The sequence below is a fragment of the Meleagris gallopavo genome, chromosome 6, assembly GCF_905368555.1.
Source record: "Meleagris gallopavo chromosome 6, MGAL_WU_HG_1.1, whole genome shotgun sequence".
Classification (NCBI taxonomy): domain Eukaryota; kingdom Metazoa; phylum Chordata; class Aves; order Galliformes; family Phasianidae; genus Meleagris; species Meleagris gallopavo.
This window is the reverse complement of record NC_139409.1, coordinates 23,443,758-23,466,952: the sequence shown is the minus strand read 5'-3', so window position 1 is coordinate 23,466,952 and position 23,195 is coordinate 23,443,758. Positions and strand designations below refer to the sequence as shown.

The following is a 23,195-nucleotide window of genomic DNA, read 5'->3' as shown; positions in this document are numbered from 1 at the left end:
GTACAGCTCATTATTTTATTGGCAAAATTATTACCTGTCAGTTGGTTAAAAACTTTTAACACAAACAGAACTGTTACTCTCAGTACTGTAAATAAACACACAGCTGCATTTTATCTTGTAATACAGAAGGTACCCGAAGCTTTTCTTCACTTAGCTCACTCCTTTCGGGCATCTACAATTGAACTGCAAACACTTCTCATTTGCTTCTTAGACCCAAACATTTTCAATTATCTTCCCACCCCAACAAACTCTCTCCTTTGCATCTCATCTTTTGTCTTCCTACCTTCAATATTACCAAAGAACACAAGCTACAGAACTCTGAACAACCAGAACGGCCACGTGTATTCACAAGAATGTACAGAAAGGGAAAATATCAGAGAAAGGAAAAAACCTGGACAAATAAGGCTGATCTTCAAAACTTGTGCCTTAATGCCTCTCACCATCATTCAGGGCATATAACCCTCCTCTCAACACCCAAGCTCCCCAGAGAAAGTTGCCCTGTGCTTAATTATATAGCAAATATATTTATGGAAATGCTGTTCTTGTACAGAAGTATAAAAACTCAATTTTGGAATGTGGTTAGTATTCCTAACTCATTTTTTTCCTTCATCATCACCTGCTAATATGTACTGCTTCTGGGTGGTATTTTTTTCAACTGAGAAATGACAGATACGTTGATACTCATTGAAGAAACAACAGATATTCTCTATTCTCAAGATGACAGCACAACAAGCTGGAGAGACCCCAGTGAAATGCTGATGTGTAAAGACAACTTGGTTACCACATGCAAGAGAGGAAGGAGGGGAGTGCACAATCAAGGGAAAGAGAAAAATCAAACTCCTAGAAGTGGCCTGGAGGCAATGGTCATTCACAGACAGGAAAGACAGGCTGACGTGGTGGAGTGTGGTCTGCAAATCATTTCATACCAGGAAAAAAAGCAGCTCCTGCTTCTCTCCTCTGCCTATGGGAGAGACACCCTCAAGCAAGTTCTGCCTGTGATCTATTAATTATGAAGGCTCAAACAGTACAGGTGCGCTCGTGTTGGTAAGGCTAACCCATCAGGCATGTCAAGGGTGGCCACTGTGGTCCAGCTCAGACTCTGCTCTGAGGTTCCTATTATGCTAACTCTAGTTGTGTTGCCTGCCCTGTGCTGGTACTCAGAAGAAAAACTTAAACTCGGAAACACTGTAAGAATTCATCATTCTGGAATGTAGCTAGATTAGGCTTTATTGCACTGCTGACTTCCCTCCAATGGACAACATTACCATACCACAAATCAGAGAAACACATAGCAAAAGCAAAGACATTCCTTTCAAATGAACACAGATTAGTGGGGGGGTGGGGGGGGGAATGCCCAAGAGTTAATGCAGACTGTATTTACAGAAATGTATTGTCTGTACAGTTAAAGAAGAATCAGAAGGACAAAACCCCATACACACAAGTTGGAGTGTTATTTTAAACTTTTCTGATTTAAAATTCAATGCATAAGTTAAGATTTAGGTTTGAATACTTGAAAAGAAGAAATGGAAAGATTTAAAAGTAGAAATTGAAACCAGATTGGAGAGACTTAAATCTCCAAAGCAATTCAGAGATGCTGTGTGAAATGAAGGTTTTACTCTACAGTGAAAATGTTAAATATTCAGAATGTTAACCAAAACAAAGTAAGGTTAAATCAAGAAGCTTTATATCTATTGTCTATGTTTGGCATAGAATGCCTTGTGTGTGCAAATGGCACAGATCAAGATTTTTACAGAGCAGAACATTACTCTTAAACAATGAAACTCATTTTATCATTATATCAACCTCATTTTAAATTCTTATTTGCTAGCAGTGCAAAAACTAGGGAAATGAGAGATCACAATTTGACTTAAAAATCTTTAATAACGCTGTGCTTACTATCTCTTCAAGTTACTTTGAATTAAAAGGCAGCAAGAGTCAATTAGAAAGCAATATGAAAAAGCTTAAAAGAATTATTATCAAAACTTGAGGAATCTATTATAGATCTCATTTGGCACTACTACATGGCAACTCTTGTGAGACCTGGAATGTAAGGTACTAATGACACTTAGTGGTCAGGTATTATTAACCTGATGATGTTGTGAGAATTTACAACATTCTACTTTTTGCATTAAAAATCCAGAAAGACAATGTATTACAATATGAGTTCACATGATCCACAACTTCTGCGTGTGCATGGAGGCCAAAATCAATGGCCCACTAGGAAGCTGTAGCTTATTTGCATATGACAATTACAGGAACAAATCCAGAAAGTAATGAAACACCTTTCTTACGCTTTGCAGAAGTAGCTGAAAAGATACATTCTGAGTCTCCTTCAGAGCTTAAGCAGAACAAGCCAACTACACTTGCGGAGAGGAGAGGACTGGATCCAGACACATGGCTATGAAAAGAGTTTGGCAAAACAAAATTTGTACAGAACTCTTATGGATATGAAGCTCATAGCACACATTACATATTACCTCTTCTCCAGCTCTCCAACAGCAGGCCTAGATCTGACAGCAAGCCCAGTTCACAATGGTCATACCCTCATTCACTATAGTATACAGCAATAATATATACTGCAATAATATATCATTTTGTCTGTGTTAGCCAATCTAGTGCTCATACAATTTATCAGCAGCAGCTATGAAAGCTTTACCTAGAGAAAGCAAACCTGCCCAAGATTTGACAAGTACAAATCTTAAACCATGAATATCCAAGAAAAAAAAAAGTGTCCTAATTCTTTAACTCTCTGGCTCCCAAAATTGAAATTATCTAATTTTCCAGGGTGCTCGGTTCTCAATTCCTATTGAAGTAAATTGAGTATTGTGAAGGACAAGATCTCTGTAGGCCATTCCTTCCCACATGCACTTCTAGTTTCTTTGATCACATGCCTTCACCTGCCTGGCCTTCCACTTCTCCAGCTGAAACTCTATATTCCAGCAGCTATTCATGTTACATTTTTCCCCTCATAAATTATGATACTTCCTAAACTGACATATTTGGCACCTGCAAAATATTTACCTTGCTAGTCAGACAACACCTCAACACAGCAATACAAGATAAGCTTCTCCTAAACAAAATATGACTTATTTGCAAAAAGATATAAGCTCTTGATGTTTGAAGACATGGGAGTTAAACAGCAGAGTCACCTAACACTATCTTGTTTCTATCCCGCTTTTCTCCTCTAAAGTAAACACATCTGCCTCCTTTGGTACTTACTCTCTGGGGACCAAATTTCAATGTTTGTTGTTTGCAATCCATATGCATTTCATGAAGACATATCTATATGAAATACAAGATTAGTCTAAGATCCTTAATTTGAACTTCATGCTAATCAAAGCTAGTTCAGATATGTTTAGATAAGGCACGCCTTTGGATCACAGCTTAGACAGACCCACATCCAGCAATCCTGGAACCACAGCTGCATTACACTCTTTCAGCCTTCACACTGTCATTGCTGCAAACCCTATTGTTATACTCTGACATGCTTTTTATTTGTTTAGTCTTTCTTAACTGCTTGTTTTAAACTTCCATGTTCAATCTGGCTCTATCCACGTAAGGTAATCTCATACAAAAACACTGGAAAGCATGTGACAATTATTTTAAAGAAAATATACAAGTATTTCATTGTTCCTCCAAGCAAAGCTTGTTCTGGAACAGAAAGAAAACTTATTCTTTGTTCCTTGAAAACCTTGGCCCTTCTTCCTATCATCTCTTTCAAATTTCATGCCTTCAGGCTGCAAACATTCAATTTTTCATCAAACCATTTTCTCAAATCTGTCCATAACACTCACATCTGTCACAAGCTTTTTCTCTGCTCCTTTGAGAGTTTCTGCAGCTCCCACACTCCTGGCAAGAACTTACTCCAGGTACAAATCCAACACACTCTGCTATTCATCATCTGGGATGTATGATTAAATTTCTTTCTTCAAAGTTTCTGCCCTAAGCTCTTTACTTACTTTATTTACTCTCCTAATATAGGGAACTATACCTTTTTCAGCGTTGTTCTTATTTCCACGTCTTTGCATTGAGAATTCATAACGAAGCTGGATCTGTAGTTGCATACTCCAGCCAACACAGCACTAAGACCCAAGGTTTGGAACCTGCAAGATTCTTGACAGGTGTTCTCCACGCCCCAGTTTGTTCACAGACTCTATCTCACCATGAAAACTACCTCTCCAATGAAGCACTGATTTATTTTTCTTTATCAAAGAAAATAAAGGATTTCAGCTCACAGGCATACACAATCTCATGTATCTCAACGCACATGAAGCCTTTAAAAAGAATATGCAACATAAGTCTAGATCACATTTCAGAGGTGCTAAGTTACATCTGTTACAAATCCTGGTTCTAGGATGATGTCAATCCCTTCCACCAAATTTTGTAATAGGTTATTGAATCATGGAATTATAAAGGTTGGAATCTGGGGATTAATCCAGCCCAACCCCCTGCTAAGCAGGTTCCCTACAGTATGTTATGCAGCAAAGCATCCAGGTGGGTTTTGAATATCTCCAGAGGAGGAGATGCCACAACCTCTCTGGGCAGCCTGTCCCAGTGCTCTATCATCCACAAAGCAAAGTTCTTCCTTCTGTATATATGGAACATCCCGTGCTCAATTTTGTGCCCATTGTCCCTTGTCCCGTCACTGAGTACCACCGAAAAGAACCCAGCCCCCTCCACTTGACAACTGCTCTGTAGATATTTATAAGCACTGATAAGATCTCCCTCTCCCCCTCTCCCCCCTCCCGTGTCTTCTTCTCCTGAATAGTTCCAGGTCTCTCAGTCTTTCCTCATAAAAGAAATGCTTCAGTCTCCTCATCATCATCATGGCCCTCAGCTGGACTCTCTCCAGCAGTTCCCTGTCTGTCTTGAACTGGGGAGCCCAGGACTGGACGCAGAACTCCAGGTTATTTGGTGAATTCGACAGTTTGGAGATAGATGCATAGAAAAATCAGAAAAATCCTGTGGCCAGAGACAGAAATGAGGATCTACTCACTCACCCTGCTTGCATTTTCTACTGTGGCCATCTAAGTCATTATTTCTCTCGTAATTCCTTTTGTTATAACTCCGTACACCCAGGGAGTATATCATCATGCAGCTGCACTTCAGAACATATGCTCTGTTGAAACAAATAAACACAAATAAAGGTTAATTCGAAGCATAAGTATTCCGTTATTCCTACAAGCAGGACCTCTGAAGTACAGAGGACGCTTAGTTAAATTATCCATAAAAGCTGCATAGCTTTAGGCAGCTATATATTAACAGGAGCTCAAAGTTCTCACTTTTCAGCCATTTACTCTGATAATTGTATTTCACGTATGCTTTTGAAGAGACACCCACTCAAATGTGGGTAGCTTTCCTTGATATGAAATGCAAGAAAGGCTAAAACGAGAAATCTTTGAGGATAACTTACAGCTTAATGAACAATGAAAAATCACTTCAGAATTTTTAACTAATTTAGTCATCACACTAAATTATCTTTGCAGAACTTAAGAAATTGAGCCAAATTTAAGAACTGGAGGTTTAAGAATAGCAGAGCTCACAGATAGAGGAAGAAAATATTGAGGCACTTAATGCTGGACTAAATAGCCAACTAGTCTGAGTATTACAGAACTTTTAATAAATTCAGAAAATGGTTCTGTACTATTTTTTCCTCCAGTATATGTATTTAGTATTTATTTTCTGTTACATTCTACAAAACATAACCAACACAGAGCAAACAGAAAAAAACATAAAACCTATTCTTTGTATAGCTATTTTTATGTTATCTTACTCAGATATTAATTCTTTGAACCAATGTACTCCCTTAAAGTTTTTACCAGAGGAAAACTGCAGGACAGAAATCAAGATCCATAGCTTTTTTTTTTTACACTAAGGCATGAGCTATCAGTGAGTATCCTGTGACAGTTATGTTTGAAATAGAAACCTCTCAGAAAGATGAACATTTCAATACTGTTTCACACTTGCTGCTGTGGCAGAGAGAGAGGTGGGCAAACATGGGCTATTTGTGCTTGTAAAGAAAGTGACAGTTCTTCTACGCTGTTGACAAGAACCAGTATTTCAGGTGGAGCAGAGTGTTTGAAAAGCCGCAAAAACTACGCAGACACATGAAACTGCAATTTCTGTAACAAAGTAGAAGTCATTGGCATGCAGGGCTGCAGGCTCTACAAGTGCTAGTTCAGCAAACTCAGTCGCCTCTGAGTTGTTTTAACTCAGAGAGAGTGTCTGTTCTCTTCCAAGTCCTTTTTTTCACTATTGTCTTTGTTTATCACTTCCATATTTGGGAATATGCAATGTTCTTTCTCCAAACACACGGTATTTTCCAAGACAGATGCCAAATTCTAGTGAAAACTATTACATTACATAATTCAGTCTTTTGTGCTCCTTTTACTCATTTCAAATTCCAGGAAAACCAGAGTTCCAAATTCCAGCTAAAAACAGAGTTCAAAAGTCTATTTCTGTTCAACTTTGGAAGATAATTTTGAATAATGGGCTTTGTATTCATAAGATTCTGTTGGGTGCACTTCACATAATACTAAAACTCTTAAAAGCTTAATTTTTGAAGATTTTTCTGCTGTAAATAGTTTCTAGTATCATATTGGCATATCAAAAGTAATTAAACTTTGCATAACAATTAGCACTTCATTGCAATCACAAATTGCCACATTAACATGCCAAAAGGCTTCCAGTCATTGCTAGAAAGACACAAGTATGAAAGAAATACGAATACTTGGAAAAGTAATGGAAAGTGTTGTTACAGACTCCTCAGAGATGGTGAACAGGAACAAGAATTGCAGTTAGTCTTAATTATCTTACATAATTACGACTAATTTCCGTACAAGAGTGCCTTAAAAAGAAAAAAAATATATATATATACTATATTTTTTCCTCCTTAGGTGGGCTGATTTCCAGCAGCACTGAGCACTTTCAAGTGTTCAGTATCTATAAAGATCAATATCAAGCTACAAGCACCCATGCTCGAAGAGACAAAGAAGCAAATGGATCTGGTTGCATTCTTTCTGCATGAAGTTGACTGTCAACTGTGCCTGAAGAAGAAAATAAACCTCTGAATCAAAGCTGCAGAATGCATGAGGAAACAGTAATTATGACTACTGCATCCATTAAAAAATGAGGTCTTTGTATTCTTCAATTTAAAAGTCTTACCTAAAAGGTATCATGGACAGTGTTAGAAGCCAACTCTTCTACTTGCCAAAAGAAATGTACTATATTTGGAAGATGAACCAATTTCCATAAAAATGTCCCAACACTGCATTCCTTTCCATTCACTTCTGTAACAGCCAGCCTTTCAATTTTGGTACAAGGAGAAAGAAATACTTCCAGAGGGAATATTTCTCACCAGTATCAAGTCATCGGTGGCAGACATAAACAAGTTGTTTTGATCACATCGCTTTGTGTTATGAATGTGAGTAAGGATGGAACTCTTAAAGCATGCACAGCATTACCCGAAGTTTCTCAGATAAGCCAAAGGAAGTCTGTGCTCTACACTTAGAAGTGGCAGCCTCAAGACATGACTAACAAAGAATACCTACATAAGCATCCACACCCAAGGGCTCCAGTGAAGGAAGCAATAGGCCAAGGCAGGCTCTGGCTGCATTTTCTTACAGATTGATGGCATGTAACCACTTCTTCTTGGGCAGTGTATCCCATAAACACATTTCAGGTAAATGCAGTCTTCTTTCTGTGCAGACTGGCAGAGCAATGAACTGCTACTACTGCATGAAAAACCTTGATGGTGACAGTTTTATAGCAGCAGTAGGAAAAACACCTCAGTGTTACATGACTTGTAAGGAAAGTGGTAATCAGTAAGGTGATGGCTGCACAAGCGAGTTTACAAAAATCAGACCTTTTACTAGCATCAAAATTATTGTTGGATGAGCTTGCTATCTGATGTGGTTATGGCATAGCTGCACCTGTGCGGCTTTGTACAATGCCATAGGGAAAGGAATAAAAAAATCACATGAACAGGTGAGTGGAAGTAAGCCTACTCGAATATAAAGTACCATGAAACAGAAGAGTACTTTTAGACAGTGCTAAATGAAAGAGTGTAATTTCTGCTCATAAATATCTGTGTAGTCAAATAAAAAATGTGAATACATTCTGAAAGAAAGTCTCACTGGAAAGAGAGCCAAAAAACCTTTATTTGGGACAGTGAGCTGGCTGATTAGGATGCCAGCGCATTTTGCACCTCTATGACAGGCAGAATTTCTATACCAAAAACTATATGGGCCTCCCCTTCATGAGAAGGATTATAGGAAATGTGGAGCAAGATTAAAACCAGACAGGGTGAAGTCTTCTACACTTGTCTTTTATTCCTCTGCTTCTAAAGTGCTCAGTAGGTCCAGATGTATTTTGAGTAAGCCAGATTTTTTCTCTCATTATCAAACCTCAAGAGCAGATTGTTATTGCAAAGACATTTAGACTTATGGAATTCCATGGAATCAGAATTCTCTATGCACAACAAAGAAGTGCTATTTGCACAGATAATGGAAGACTAACCATCTTGTCCCTTTATAAAAGGGCTCTTGTGATAACATATGCAGGAAAAAGTTTATAAAACATTTGATACATCAAAAAAAAAAAAAAAAAATCCACTCTCCTGTGCCTAATTGCCCTAAGGTATTGCAAATTTAAATAGTAAGTTACTAGATATTACATAAAACCAGACACTGTTCTACATCTCTATGCAGTTTCACTACAGGGACTACACTGCACATACAATATAGAAAGCTGAGGTGTGTAGCTCCTACACAGGAACGTTTGCTTCCACAAAGGTGTGAATACTGTCATCCCTTTTGGGCTGCAACACAAACAGCAGTCAGGAACCAGCAGGTATTCCAGAAAGCACACACAGCCCTTGTGCAGCCTGGAATAACCAGGCCTGACGTGGCGAACTGACTGCATCCTTCCACGAAGGTTTCACTCTGTGAGACAGCAGCACTGCGGAGCAGTGAACTCCACTCGCACCACAACCACGGAAAGGGTCTCGACTGCCCCTCCAGCACTCTGCTGGGTGGAGGTGCAGCTGCTGAACGTTTAAAGAAAAAAACAAAACCAACACACACTGGGCTTGCAAGTAAAATTGCGAAAGGAATCTTAATATATGCATGACTTCGTTGGCACCACATCGGCACCACCAGCTGATCCCGCGCTGTGCCAGCCCCACGCAAGATGGCGGCGGGCCCGGGGGCGGTGAGCGGCTCCTCCCGGCATGCCCCGCGGGGCCGCCGCGCTGCCTAGAGACGGGCGGGGCGGGGCGGGAGGATGCTGCGGCCGCGGGGCGAGGCGGCGACGGGCGGAGGATGCGGCGGCGGTGGTGGCGGCAGCAGCAGCAGCAGGCGGAGGAGCGGGCGGCGATGCGGTGCTGCGCGGGGCCCGGGCCGCGCGGCGGGGGCGCGCTGACCACGCTGCTGCTGACAGGTCGGTCACGGCGGCGGCTCGGTGCGGAGAGCGGGCACGGGCCCGGCTGGAGTGCGCGGCGGCTCCGGCTCCGTCGGCCTCCTTCCCCCGCGGGTCGGTGCGGCTACGGTTTGCCCCGAGGGCGGCCTGCCCGCCCCGCCGCTGCCGAGGCCAGGGGAGGCTCGGAGGTGCCCGCGGAGGGCCGGGCCTTGGCGCGGAGGCGCTGCGCGGTCGGGTGGCTCCGTGCCGGGCGCGGAGCCGCTGCCTCCGCGGTGGGACGGGCGCTCGGCCCCCTCCTGTCCCGCGCACAGAGCGGCCTTTCGCGTCGCGTCCCGTCCCGCCCCCCCCGTCGGAGCTATTTACCAGCCCGAGCGCTTAGTGCAGCTGCGGCGGGACTTGGGCTGCGGAGGTTTTCCTTTCTCTCCTTAGTCGCGTAAATAACGGCTGTCACGTAATGCTCCGGTCTCGCACCCGCAGGGTTCCGCAGAGCGAAAGACTTCCAGCTGCTCCTGCTCACCCGCAGCCTGCAGTGCTGGCAGGGCTCTGCTGTTCTCCCAGGGCAGCAAAATCTGCTGCTAGATCTAAGTTTATTTCTGCAGGTTGTTTTGTGATATGGGGGATCGGTGGCGTATCATCTGAAAAAACAACAGTTTGCTCAATATCTTCGTGGGTAACATTTGAATAAACATCAAATACCTTATGTGTGTGACTGTACTTGTTGTAGGGTTCTGACAGCAGGTGTGTCGTGAGGCACCGGAGATAGTACAGATGCAATTAGCACCTGAGCGCTAGCTGGTCTGTGCAAGGATAGAACTCTGAATCTGTTGGGTAGAAGGTACTGCAAGATACTGCTTTCTCCTAATGTGGAAATTTGTCCTGCCTCTCCTGTCTCCCTCTACAGAGTGCAGCTGTGGCGTAGCAACAAGGAGAAAACTATGGCAGTCCTGAGGTGAACTCTCTGTCAGCTAAGATACTAAGTCTAAAAAGGCTGTACTGAGATGAGCTTCTTGAAGCTGAGTTGTGAGCTTAATCCAGGCTCTCCAGTAAAGGAAGTTTTGAGAACTTCTTTAGGGTTAACTTTTCCACTTCAGACTTTTTTAAGTTCAAACAGCATAATAGATTGCTAGAGAGTTATACAAAAAAGGAAATGTGAACAGTATGAAGTTTTTATCAGTGACACTTATATAACATTTTATCTTCATCAGAACAGGATTTTGCAATTTCTCTGTACTGAATTCAACTCCTGCACACTCTTGCAGTTCAAATGATATACACTGTCTCAAGTGCTAGCTTGATTTTTTTTCTTTTCTCCCCTAAGCAAAAAGAAGTAACATTGTTTTCATCATACCTCTCGAATGTCAGCCCTCCAGCTGAACCCATCTCCGAGCTTTCCCAGAACCTGACCTCTCAGCTATGACAATGTGGGAGAACGTCCAACCAGGATCGCTGGCCTCGAGAAAAGCCACAGCCCTGCATAAAAATCCTTCCTCTTCACTTCTGTTCTTTAGTAGATGCTGCAGTACTGCAGCACTGCTTAGGGGCAAAAATACACCTTACAGACAAAAACTGAACATGGAAAGAACCATGAGGCCTGTGATTAGATTTGAGCTCTCTTTTACTGATAGAGATGGGGTTTATCTTGTAGCACTTGACCACAGAAGAAACCTGGCTTATGTTTTTTGTTGAAGATCTATGAAATATATACTTGGAAGCTTTTTGAAGGAGATGGTTTGCTGCCAGAAGTCCAGGTTATTGGTCACTCTGTCTTGACTTCTTCCTTCCCCCATAGAACATTAACTCAAAATTCAGGGACTTCAAGAGTTTAAAGAGCAATTTCAGAGTCTCACATTTGATCCCAAGTATTGCACTCACACTGAAAGAACTGACTCTCAAGCAGTAGCTGATGATCATCTCCAGTGCTAGTAAAAATGGCTCTTGACATTGTTGTGACAGTTAAGGTTAAGCTTTTCTAATACAAATTAGGCAGTTGTTTTTTATTGCGACAGTAAAGAACATGGTAGAAATTTATGTGAGAAAACTACCGCTGTTCTGCCATCCTAGAGTTTGTCAGACCTGTGAATTGTCCCATTCTCTGCTTGTAAAGAATGAGTGGTCGTCAAAAAGTTAGTTGAGTGAGGATGACCATTTTGCAGTTACCTTGTATATATTGAGTGAAAGATTTGTTGTAGGTGCCCCTGGTGATCCTGGAATCTCTGTTTTGAGCCAGTAATGGGGATCAATAGAGCAACTGAGTCATTATTGCTCCTTCCCTATGAAGGTGGTCAAAGTAAAGAAGGAGCTTATTAGTTCTCTCTTCAAAAGCTGTGACTATGTAGTCACATTCATTTGGCACGAAACTGCCAGAAAATACTTTCCTGCCCTTCCATGGTTCCAGTACTTCCCTTCTGGGCACTAAATCACTTGTACAGTGCCACTGAATAGGGTCTTCTGGCTGAGAACTAGTCCACACACAAACAAAAATTGTTCTCTGTAATCTGTTTACTGTTCAGGATCGTTATGGGGTTGTTTGCACTGGTGTGTGTGCTGTGTGGCCAAAGTTGAGCTGGGATTCCCCTCCTTCAGCAGGGCTGTTAGAAAATGCTAGTTTGAAACAACTGTGAAGTCACAGGCTATCGAGACAAGGATTCAGGGCTGAAAACCTTCACCATAAAGACAAAGAAAGATTTCATCCTCGTGTAGGGCTCTGAGTATCAGCTAGTGATGATGATACTTGTTAAGTCTTTGTGCTGGTCTGGAGCAGATCTATAAATCAAATCTATTGTTAGGAAGTACTTGCTTGGATAAATAATTGTAAAAGGGAAGAGTCATTCCATTAGTATGCTTTTCATTACAGAAGGTCATTATTTATGGGTAGTACAGTTTAGGAGATGTCTTAGAGATCCTAAAGCCAGACTGCAAGAGATTAGGAATTTATCTTCTAGTTGTAAATTATAGTAGGTAAAGAAAGGCCTATTTCTGTTCATGATGTATTTATACTTGGTCAAGAGTTCCTTACAGAACTTCAGACATTAGTCACCACGATAAAACCCTCTCTTTAGAAGAGAGGTTCTTAACAATCAAACCGAGAAGAACAAATTTCTGAAGAAGACAAGAATATATAGTTTGGCACTACTTCTGGATTCTTCTGAAGTAGGTATTGATAAATTAAATAATGTCTTGGGATGAACATGCTTTCATTGCTGAATAACCAATATCCTATCACACTGCTGTCTTAGTAGTGAAGAAGGAACTCAGGTCTGGTAACTGTTTAACTGTAATACCTAATAATAATACTGGTAAAAATAGGGCAACTTTCTTTGTCCATCGGTTCATGACTGTAGCTACATTTGACATTTCCTTCCAGCTAAATAGTAGAGACTCTGCCTAAATGTTGTTGCAATTGAAACACAAACAATGAAAATGTCTTTTTAATGTAGATTATTTTTAGTGGCTGTCTAAGCTATGAAGATGGGAAGTTAGAGAGAACCAAGAAGTGAGGTAGGATTCTCAAGATCTTGAAATGTGCAGATGTTACAGTCGTAAATGAATGGAACAGAAACAGATAACCATTACCTATTGAACACAGATAATTATAGGAACATTTATAGGGATGGAACTATGGGAGAGGGGGGAAATGCGGAGTTTTGAGAAGTGAAGCTGTGTGCTGCATGTAATGAGAGAGATTGAGGAGAGATCCTTGCTAAGGAAGCAGTAAGGAAGACAGAGAGCAGTGCAGAACGGTGGGCAAATGTTAGAGGGCAGTACAGCAGTGGGGAAGGTAAATTGGTCTGTGGTGGTCAGGCCCTCTTTGGATTGTGATGTGGGCAGAACTTGTTGGGGATATCTTCTCTGGTTAACATTCTGCTGGTAATATTCATATTTAAATCCTTCATGTAAGACCTATGCAAATATAATTAAAGAAGAAGGGCGCTGTAGATCAAGTCCCGTGCCCAGAGCTGTCAGTTGCTCCAGTGGGTGCCTTGGCAGCTGGTAACACGTAGCAAACTGAAGAGCCTGACACCATTAACCTTGCACTCACACTGAGAAGAGAGCTGATCACTTTATCTCTAGGATTTCTCTTTGATAAAAATGAGTATGAACCCCTGCACTCTCTAGTATAAGGCCTCTTTTGTTGTCCTTTAATCACATTCACAGATCTTCCCCGAGCTTTCTTCATGTTGTCACTGTGCTGCTTGAAGGTTCCATGTAAATGCCAGGCACAGCATTTGAACGGTGATTGTATCTGTGTCAAACGCAACAAGAAAGTCTCCCTGCTACTCCTTGATGCGCTTGTTTATGTATTAGCTGTTCTAAGCAGTGTTCTACTGAAAGCTTCTGTTCAACCAGCTTCTCTCATTACCTGCCACATCTCCCTAGTTTCTGTCATTGGAGTTCAGGATCCTTGAATTGCATGCTCTGTAATGTAAGTATGGCATGCATTCTTTGCTCCTGGGTATGCATTTGCTTTTTATGCTATTGAAGAGCACATCAGCAACCACCTTAAACCTACCAAACAGCTCAGTGTTCTGTGTAGTGGCTTGCCATTTCCAGTACTTATTAAACTCCCTGCCTTTGCTTTTATCTGCCAATCATAGCAGTATATACATATATTCAGGTCATATATATATAATTAAACATTCCAGTAGTATAAGACCGGTGCCAAAACATTGTGAGACACAACAGAAATTTGATATACAAATGAATTATCCATCAGACCAGTTCTTTTGCTGGAGATTGCTGTTCCTTATGGTGAAAACTGTTGAATGGGCAGTATGTCCCATTTCACACCTTCCGTTTAAAATCAAATAGATGGTGATATATATATATATATATATTTTTTTTTTTATTAAAATATTACACTGTAAAGTGTGGCATCTGATTAACAGACATACTTTTCCAGCTCCCATATGGACTGCTGCATAGGATACCCATTGCTAAAGATAGGGAAGTTGTGGGCAAGTCAAAGACAGTGAACACTTCTAGTTAGAAATGCATCTTGGAACCTGTCTTTTTTTAATATTCTTATTCTCCTTAAAGTTGCCCAACTGATTTTGCATTTGGTTTCTTGCAGTGCTGGTTGATGTGCGGCATGTCCAGGGGTGACATGTCAATATTGCTGTCTTTATCAGACAAATTTGTGGGTTCATCAAAAGAATCAGTTTGAAAAGATGCATTAAACCCTTGTTTGTGATTAGTACTCTTCTCCATTTAATTCTTCATTAATCAAAACTGATATTAATTGTTTTGCTTGGGATTGGTGTGTAGCTTCCTCATTCATTCATCCACTTGGAATACTGGAACAACTTCAGTTTTCCTTTTTTTTTTTTTTTTAAAAAAAAAAAATTTCTTGAGTGTTCTTAATATTATCAAACTTTGCACTAAAGGTCATGGACAGCACTGAGTGGGACAACCCATAGGACTGTTATTTTAAGACAGTCCATGGTAGGTGGTTCAATTCAGCAGGGAGAAACTGTCCTGTGAGGCAGATGTAAAACACTGGATGTGAATAATGCTTTTTTTGTTAAACTGGATCATTTGTGTATATTGAAAATATAAAAAACTTAATGAATTCAGAATTTAGAAACATTACTGTACTGGTATGGTTATTTCAGTACATAGTTTTGTTGCACTTTAACCTCAATTACATTTAAGTATTTGGGGTAAATTAGCATTAATAAATGTCTCAGCCAGGTGCATAGCTTCATTGTTTGTGTATCTTGACTGCTGCTTGAAGGTCTGTTGATCTCCTAAATCTGATGCAGTGTCAGTAAGGGAATAGCTGGCCAATGTAGCTATGCCAGCAGAAGTTTCCACAAATTTTTAAGCTTCTAGTATAAAAGATAGTTGCATATTTAGAATGCACGTTTGTCAACAAAGATGTATCTGAGACAAAGAACTGCTACTTGTTTCTGACACAGCTATTTTTACATGCAAGTTAAGATGTTAGTCTGCTAACTTCTGGCTGCAGTTTGTATTCCCCGAAGTATGTCAAAAGAAACACTATTTATTATGGCCATTATTATTATTCTCCCATTCCTAGCATCTCACTTGCAGTCCCTTTATCTGCACTTTCAGTTGTCATACAAACAGCTGGTGCGTCATTCGTCACAGAGGAAGGGGAACAAAAGAACAAAAAGCTGGAGGTGAAGGAGCTTCTTCAGGTGGTTCTGCTACAGCTGAAGCAGAGCTCTACAGCTGACAAAAAAAAAGCTCTACAGCTGCTTTCGCTCTCCTTTGTGCTTTGCTCCTCGCCACATTTAAACCTTGTGCCCTCAGCTGTTCTGATTGAAACATTTCAGGCAGTTCTCTGGATGTGCAATGATGAAGAGAAGTACTTTTTGACTGGTTCTTTTCTCAGTGTTGATTATTGGTTATGCTGCCAGACAAGATGTTCAGCCCCTCATATAGACAAAGCTGTGCTCTTGGTTATGTTACTTTCCCTGTTTTGGTCCTAATACATAATGCTAGCAAAAGTAACTTTTAGCGTGTCTTTTTGTCTGCATGTGAGATTTTACCAGTGCAAATATATTTATCACAGTGCCTCATTTTATTTCTTACCAGTATAATTATGTCAGCAGAAGGGTCTACAGGTGCTTAAGCATTTAGAGTACACTTATTGCACTTATTTGGAGAATTAATGTCAAAATGTGATAATCGGGAATAATATTATATACTGATAAATATTCACATCAAACACCATCATTTTCTTACCTGAGATTCATAAGGTCTGACTAAATACAAAACCAGGTTGAGAAGGCATCTGATCCCATCTGATATGTAATTTCTGGAAGTCTGTTGATTTAACTAATTTTTTTTTTTTTTTTCATTTGTTTTATTCTGAAAAGCTTTTTTGTTAAGCTCTGCTGATGGCAGTAATGGAACTGTTAACTGGAAGACTAAGCAAGCCAACAGTTATATTATCAGCAGAATAAAGGCTGTTGAGAAGAATGGTGAGTTTAGGTCATAAATTTAAACCCCATGTTGGTTCAGTCAAATATGCTTTTAATATTACTCTTGCTTTTTCAGTCATGTCCTTGTTTTAGGAATAAGGTGCTATTTCAAGGTAAGTAATTTGGAAGATTTTGCATTTCTTCCGTCCTTTAAGCATTTGCAGACCTGTGTGCGTATGTGAGTTCTCCCCAACTTTTCCTGTTGCAGCTATAGCTTTGCTTGAAATAATGGCTGTGTGTACACCTAATATTGCATACTTTCTTATTGCTGCTGTTTGCTTGGAAATATCTCTGCAGTTTGCTTAATACAGTAACTTTTCTGAAAGGATTAAAAAGAATCCCTGTGTATACATACCTAAAAAGACTATTTTATTGTCTTCTGTGAAAGTATACGTAGAATGATTGTAGCCGTGGTACACTAGTTGAGAAAGTTGTCATTGCATTAATTTCCCATCCAGGTAGGCAGTCTAAATTGCCCCTAAATTAAGGTATTTATAGGATTTCTGCTAAAAGGCCATGGAGGAAAGAGCTCAATGAAATTTACAGAGAAAGTGTGTGGTTATTTTCGTTTTTTTTTTCTCCTGAAAATCAATCAATACACAGATTCTAACAAACATGGTGAATCTTCTGAAATTTCTGTGGGCTAAAGGCATCTGTATCTGATGTACAAGCTCTGTTGTGTGGCTGTTAACAGCTTCTGGACTGGTGACTGATACAGTCCTAGCTGAATTCCTGGCTGTGCTGTGTTCAACATCTCTACAAGAAGGTCAGCTGGGACAGTTTCTCTACATGATTCAAAGAAAATGATGTACGTTTTGTTGTGATCCCATGTAGTGAAAAATCTTGATTTCTCCTCTGCAGTTTTATTGAAATCTTTCAGAATCCCCAGAATTTGCCCAGCCAACACGTGCTTGGCAGTTGCTGCACGAGATAAGCATCTAGAGATTGCTTTGTGTGTTCAGCTTCATCCCTAGATCACTTAGGATGATTACACATTCCTCTTTAGCCTCAGGCAATCTTATGAAATTAATTGTGGGTTCTAAAAGCCTCTGGAGAAAATAGCATTCCACGTGTTTCATTATTGGAAAGCTGTGATTACTGTTATAAGCTGCAGACACGTCAGGTCCCTTCTGATTCTGAAGGAAATTTGCTGGGGAAAAAAAGGTGAGCTTTTCTGACAGACAAGGAGGGAAAGAACTTTGTAATTCATAACCTCCAGAATTGTGTCATTACACTGTACATTACAATCTGTCATTGTAAGAATATTTTTTTTTCCTTTGAAGAAGCATTATTTTCATGCCTGTATCAGTGATCTTAGTGAAAATCCTTAGTAGTATGCTTACCTTAGCAGGAGAGAATGACTCATTGCTAGGGATATGTGAGTATTTAGTGGTGGCAATAGGTTTCTTATCAGATATAAGAAATAGATTGTTTAGATTGGCAACTTCTATAACTTCTGGTACTATTAACTTCGTTCCTTTCTAAAGCTATGATTTATGGAGAAGATCCACATTGTTTTTTCTCTGTTCTTTCTGTTTGGAACTGATCTTCACTGTAGAGTCCAAGAACCATAATTGGAAAAAAAGATATAGATAGATAGATAGATAGATAGATAGATAGATAGATAGATATATAGATAGATATATAGATATATAGATAGATAGATATATAGATAGATAGATATATAGATAGATAGATATATAGATTTGAGATTTATCACATTTTCAACCAGCCACTGTATTTTTCTCAGCTTTTCTGCTCTGTGAAGAATCTCATTAATGTCATAGGCACCCTTCCAGCTTTTCTTGAAGGTATTTTGAAGGCATTTAAAGTTTTCTTGCTCTATTTATGGTTTATTTACAGAAGCAAATGCAGAAGCATTTGGGATCATTAACTTAATTTAATTTTGCAAATCAAAACTTTGTACTTAAGTCTACATAACTAAAATTACGATAACTGGTTTATTAACCAAAAAATTGTTCTGAACTAAACTTAAATTCCAAGGTTTAATTTAATTATTTTCTTTAAGATAAAATCTTACTGCAAATTCTATTCAGTACTGTGTCAAAAGGAACTTCTAAAACTTAGAACAACTCCAGTAAGCGGATCACTACACAGATAAACAAGGGATCAGAAGTATAGCTGATAATTTTCCAACCAGTTTTGTATAAATTAGGAAAACAGCTGGTTCTTACTTCAAGCCAGGCATCTAACACTTCCTAACAGTAAAAAGATCCTGTCATCAATCCTTAGAAGAGAATTCATTATTTATGGTGTCTTACTGAGGCAGTGATGTTTAATGGAAATTTTCTAGCTGTGGAATTTGATCGATGGTGTATTGAGAGGTTGAGACTATTTAATTCTGAATATCAGCCTGAAAAGATTGGGATGTATACAACTAAACGTAGAGCTCTACAGTACAGATGTTTGCTCTCCTCCCGGCTGTACTGAGAGAGATCTAGAGAGAGCAGTGAGGAATCTAGGACATGATTCATCTCATTTTACAGGAGAAATCAAATTAATCAACCCCTAGAAGCGTCTGTTTCTCTTTGCTGACTATAAAAGGAGCCTGGCTGACTCAGTGGTGGATGTTGTTTCTGTAGGCATCTAAAATTAGGTGAGATAGATTCCACAAGGAGTACGTGGTACGAGGGGTGGAATATCTGTGATTAATTCCTAATTAGCAGTGTTTCTTTTAAGTGGATCTCAAACGAAAAGATTGGTATAATGATGAGTCTGAGGAAATTTTAGCAGGTTTAGAAAATTGAGCTTGATACAAACTTCTGGTATTTCTTGCTCATTAATCCGAGCACTGAAATTAGCTCTTTCATCTACTAGGAGCTACGAGTTTGTTCCTATGAGTTTGTTTCGACAACTCCGAAATCTCTTTGAGGATCACTCTTCCATAATACAGTATTGCCATGCAGTATGGCCTCCAGATGTAAATTCTCCTAAAGTTTCTTTCAATTAGCAAGCAAGGCAGGCACTGCGTATCTCTGTCTGTGGCTTATCTTTATTTACCACTTATGTAATTCCCATTTAATGTACAAAGTTTATCACAGTGATTGATTCTTGCAGGTCACTGACTTGAATAATAATATGGAATAGTAATATGACCAAGAGTTCAGTCCTGTTAAGATCCCGTGACACATCTGTTAGATCAGTGTTCTCCACCTATCCTTGAAATTGAAACTTGCCAATCAAGTGCATTTTATACATTTAACGTGTCATTTCTAGTGCACTAAAATATACCTAAGAAGATATATACTTTCATCATCCAAGGTTGTAATTGCACAAAAATGGAATATTGTTCTAAAATGAGTTTCCTTCAGTTTTTTAGCTTTGAATCCTGTAAGATGTGGCTTTGGTGGTTTTTATTTGCAGTTGGTGTCACCTGACTGACCCATAATTACTGATGCCATTTTCAATACAAGCGTAACATCTTCAGGTATGAGCTCTCTAAGCAAATGTTTATGTGTAGGATATTTGACTCTACTGGTGCAAGAAAATATAGCTGTAAGGACTTGTATAAATCCTTACCTGAAGTGAATTGCTTTGCTCTTTTCTGCCCTAGAACTGAAAAATCTGCTATTTTTGTTTAGTGAGGAATCCATGCCATTTATTGGTAAGATTCCTCTGAATTCCTCATATTCCTTACTTGTATTGTAAAACATTAAGGAAATGTGATTGTATTGTTTAATGTGCTTTTATTTGTGTAATATTGCAAATAAACCAAGTATAAAAATTTCAGTGGGCTCCCTCTGTTTTTTTCCTTGTAATAAAAATAAATAAGTTGTGCTACTTACAAAATTCTAATGCAGCCAGTTTTGCTTATTGCAACTTTGGATTGGATCTTGTCGGGGAAAGAGAGTTTGCTCTGCATTCTGTTCTTAAATCCATGCAACCTTTTAAAAAACTTATTAACAGGTATCTAATATTTGTTGCTTTCCTTTTCCCAGATGCCCACGTTGCTATTGAAATGCATGCGGTATGATCTAGAGCATGTCTCATTTTTGCTTTGTTCTGTCTCTTCTCTTTCCTTCTGCTTTTCAGTGTACACGATTCTGTCTAAGGTGCACTCTGATCGGAATGTATATCCTTCTGCTGGAGTTCTTTTTGTTCATGTTTTGGAGAGAGAGTACTTTAAGGGGGAATTTCCTCCTTACCCAAAGCCTGGTATGGGATGCTAAGATCTTCCATATTATGTGAAAATGTTGAGAAAAATGTTTTAAAGATTTAAATATGTTTAACATGTGTTGCAGTGAAATGTGTAATGTGCAAAGGATAGTTTTTGTTTCTATTGAGATATCTTCAAACGTTTTCTGTTTTGTTATCAATTGTGAAATGATACATGTACCCATGTTCTGAAAAATGTACTTAATTTGAAAAGACATAACAACATACACTGTATATCAGAGGTTAAGAAGGATACATTTTCTTTGCTTTCCAAGAATTATGAATTGGTGGAAGGGTAATAATCATTTGATAAAAATGCCTTCTATTTGATCAGTCTTCCAGAAGTATTATGAAAATGCCCCTTCATCAAGCTCCTTCGAGTACATAGTAACCTTGAGACAGAAGATGAAAATAAATATGAGGCTATCAATGATTTTTTTTTTTTCATTGAAAACAAAATCTTTTTTTGGATTCAAAATGAGTTCTACATTTAGGCAGTGTTTAGTGTTATTAGGCAGTTAGCTTGTAGAGAGAGCTGTTATTTCTTGTATATGTTGTTCTGACACTCATCTAAATTAAAGCCAAAGGATTGATCAATGGCAGGGCAGAACATGAATAAACAAGCTTAGGAGGGGAAAAGAGAGAGAACATCTTGTCCTACATTAATGAAAGGGAATGAATATATGCATAGGTTTTTAAATTATTATTATTATTATTAATGTAGTACAAACACATACTCCTATATTAAAAAAAAAAAAAAGAGAGAGAAAAAGATTGAGCATTTACTAGTTATGGATTGATGGATTGTCCTTCAAATCCCCACAGCCCCATTCTGCACCATTTGCCTGCAGCATTCTTTTGAGTTCAGATATTTTGAAATTTCTGACCAGCAGACAGTCTGTGGTCATATCAGAAACTGGCTGTAAGACCAAAGCCTACTCTGCTTGCACAGTCTCCCTATTTATATCTGCCACTTGCAAGGCTGTGCTGTGCCACTGATATGACAGTGGCAAACCTGAATGTATCACCAATGCTTTTGAGATTTTATTCCCCAAATCATTTGTGGTGCTGAACTTCTATTACTATAGCAGTAGATCCCTGTGACATCCTAAGGGAGTTGAGAGGAAGGTCGCATTGCACCTTGGTGGTGGGTTAGTGTGGCCTTCCTACTGTTCTGGTTCTCTCACCCACCAGCTAGATGTGGAAAAGCTGGCCTGAAAGCTAGTCACTGGTTGGCAGTGCTTTCTATGTGTCCCTCAGGTGGAGATGATAGTCCTCCTTCCTTCGCTGGGCTCATTTCCTTCCCTCAATGGCAGCCTGCTGTCACCTTCAGATGTCACCATCTGACAATCGCTGCAGGTGCCACCTCTCAGCTCTTGGCTGAGCTTGCGGGCTTGAGTGCACGTGTGTGAGTAGGTGCAGAATGGGTCTGCTTGGCTCTGTGCCACTGAGGGTCTGCAGGTCCTCAACCATGGCTGACTTCATCTGCAAAAGCTAAAATAAGCAGTTGAAACCAGCCATTTGGAAGACTACCAGTAGGAAACACAAGAACTGCTCTTGCAGTTTGGTTTCAGGGGGTCTCAGAGATTGCATTTGGACTATGGTCAACTGTGGATGCTTTTTGCACGTCTCTTTCTCTTTTTGAATTAATTTATTATCTTAAAAAAAAAAAAATCTTCTGTCAGGCTGTTTGGGCTGAAGGTTTCTATGTCTAGATAACAAAAGCTTTCAAACATCAATGGTTACATGGCTGCACTTTCTGCTAAGCCCTTCCAGGCACATTGTGTCCCTGGAGTCATTGTTAAAGTAAAATAAATAAGAAAAAAGTAACTAAGAAACCTTTTTCATAGAATCACCAAGGTTGGAAAAGATCTCTTAGATCATCCAGTACCACCGTCCACCTATAACCAATATTTCCCATTCAACCATGTCCCTCAATACAACATCTAAACTTTTCTTGAACACCTCCAGGGATGGTGACTCCATCCTCCATCCGTACCTGCCTGGGCAGCCCATTGCAGTGCCTGACCACTCTTTCGAAGTTGTTTTCCCTAATGTCTTACCTGAATCTCCCCTGGCATGACTTGAAGCCATTCCCTGTAGTCTTACTACTAGTTTCATGGGAGAAGAGGCTGACTCCCACCCCACCACAACCTCCTTTAAGGCAGTTGTAGAGAGTGATAAGATCATTCCTGAGCCTCCTCTCCTGACTGAACAATCCCAGCTCTCAGCCACTCTGCATCAGACTTCTGTTTCAGACCTCTCAGAGCACTGTTGTCCTTCTCTGCACAGACTCCAGGACCTCAATGTCTTTCCTGTAGTAAGGGGCCCAAATCTGAACACGGTACTCAGGGTGTGGCCTCACCAGTGCTGAGTACAGAGGACTGAGACCTTTGTGCTTTTGTCAGTAGGGAGGTTAGAGATTTGATCCTAGGTAGAGCTGAAAAATCAGACCCAGTAGCTCTGAGCTAGCTGAAAGTCTAGGAAGTACAAGAATGTTCATCTTTGTAGCTGGTTATATTTTTTAGATATGAATTTCTTGATACTTACAAGAGTTAAGCAAGAAACAAAACATTTCTGATGTATTAAAGATTGGCAATTTTTTTTTCTCTCTTTGAACGTGTTTGGAAGACATAGCTGGAAGTCAGAATA

At 39.7% G+C, this 23,195-nt stretch overlaps 1 protein-coding gene across 2 annotated transcripts in view; it reads left to right on the top strand.

Annotated features, from left to right (window-relative positions):
* Positions 1 to 9,110: 9,110 nt before the first annotated feature.
* Positions 9,111 to 23,195, top strand: part of SGCE (sarcoglycan epsilon) — a 28,442-nt gene continuing 14,357 nt past the window's right edge. Inside the window, exons 1-2 of one of the 2 annotated variants that reach the window (XM_085227466.1) lie at positions 9,111 to 9,438; positions 20,421 to 20,543. In XM_085227466.1, the coding sequence (XP_085083592.1) occupies positions 9,126 to 9,438; positions 20,421 to 20,543 (436 nt within the window). In that variant the 5' untranslated portion in view covers positions 9,111 to 9,125. Of the gene's footprint in view, positions 9,439 to 16,262; positions 16,368 to 20,420; positions 20,544 to 23,195 lie in introns of both variants that reach the window. The other variant, XM_085227467.1, reaches the window with a different exon arrangement.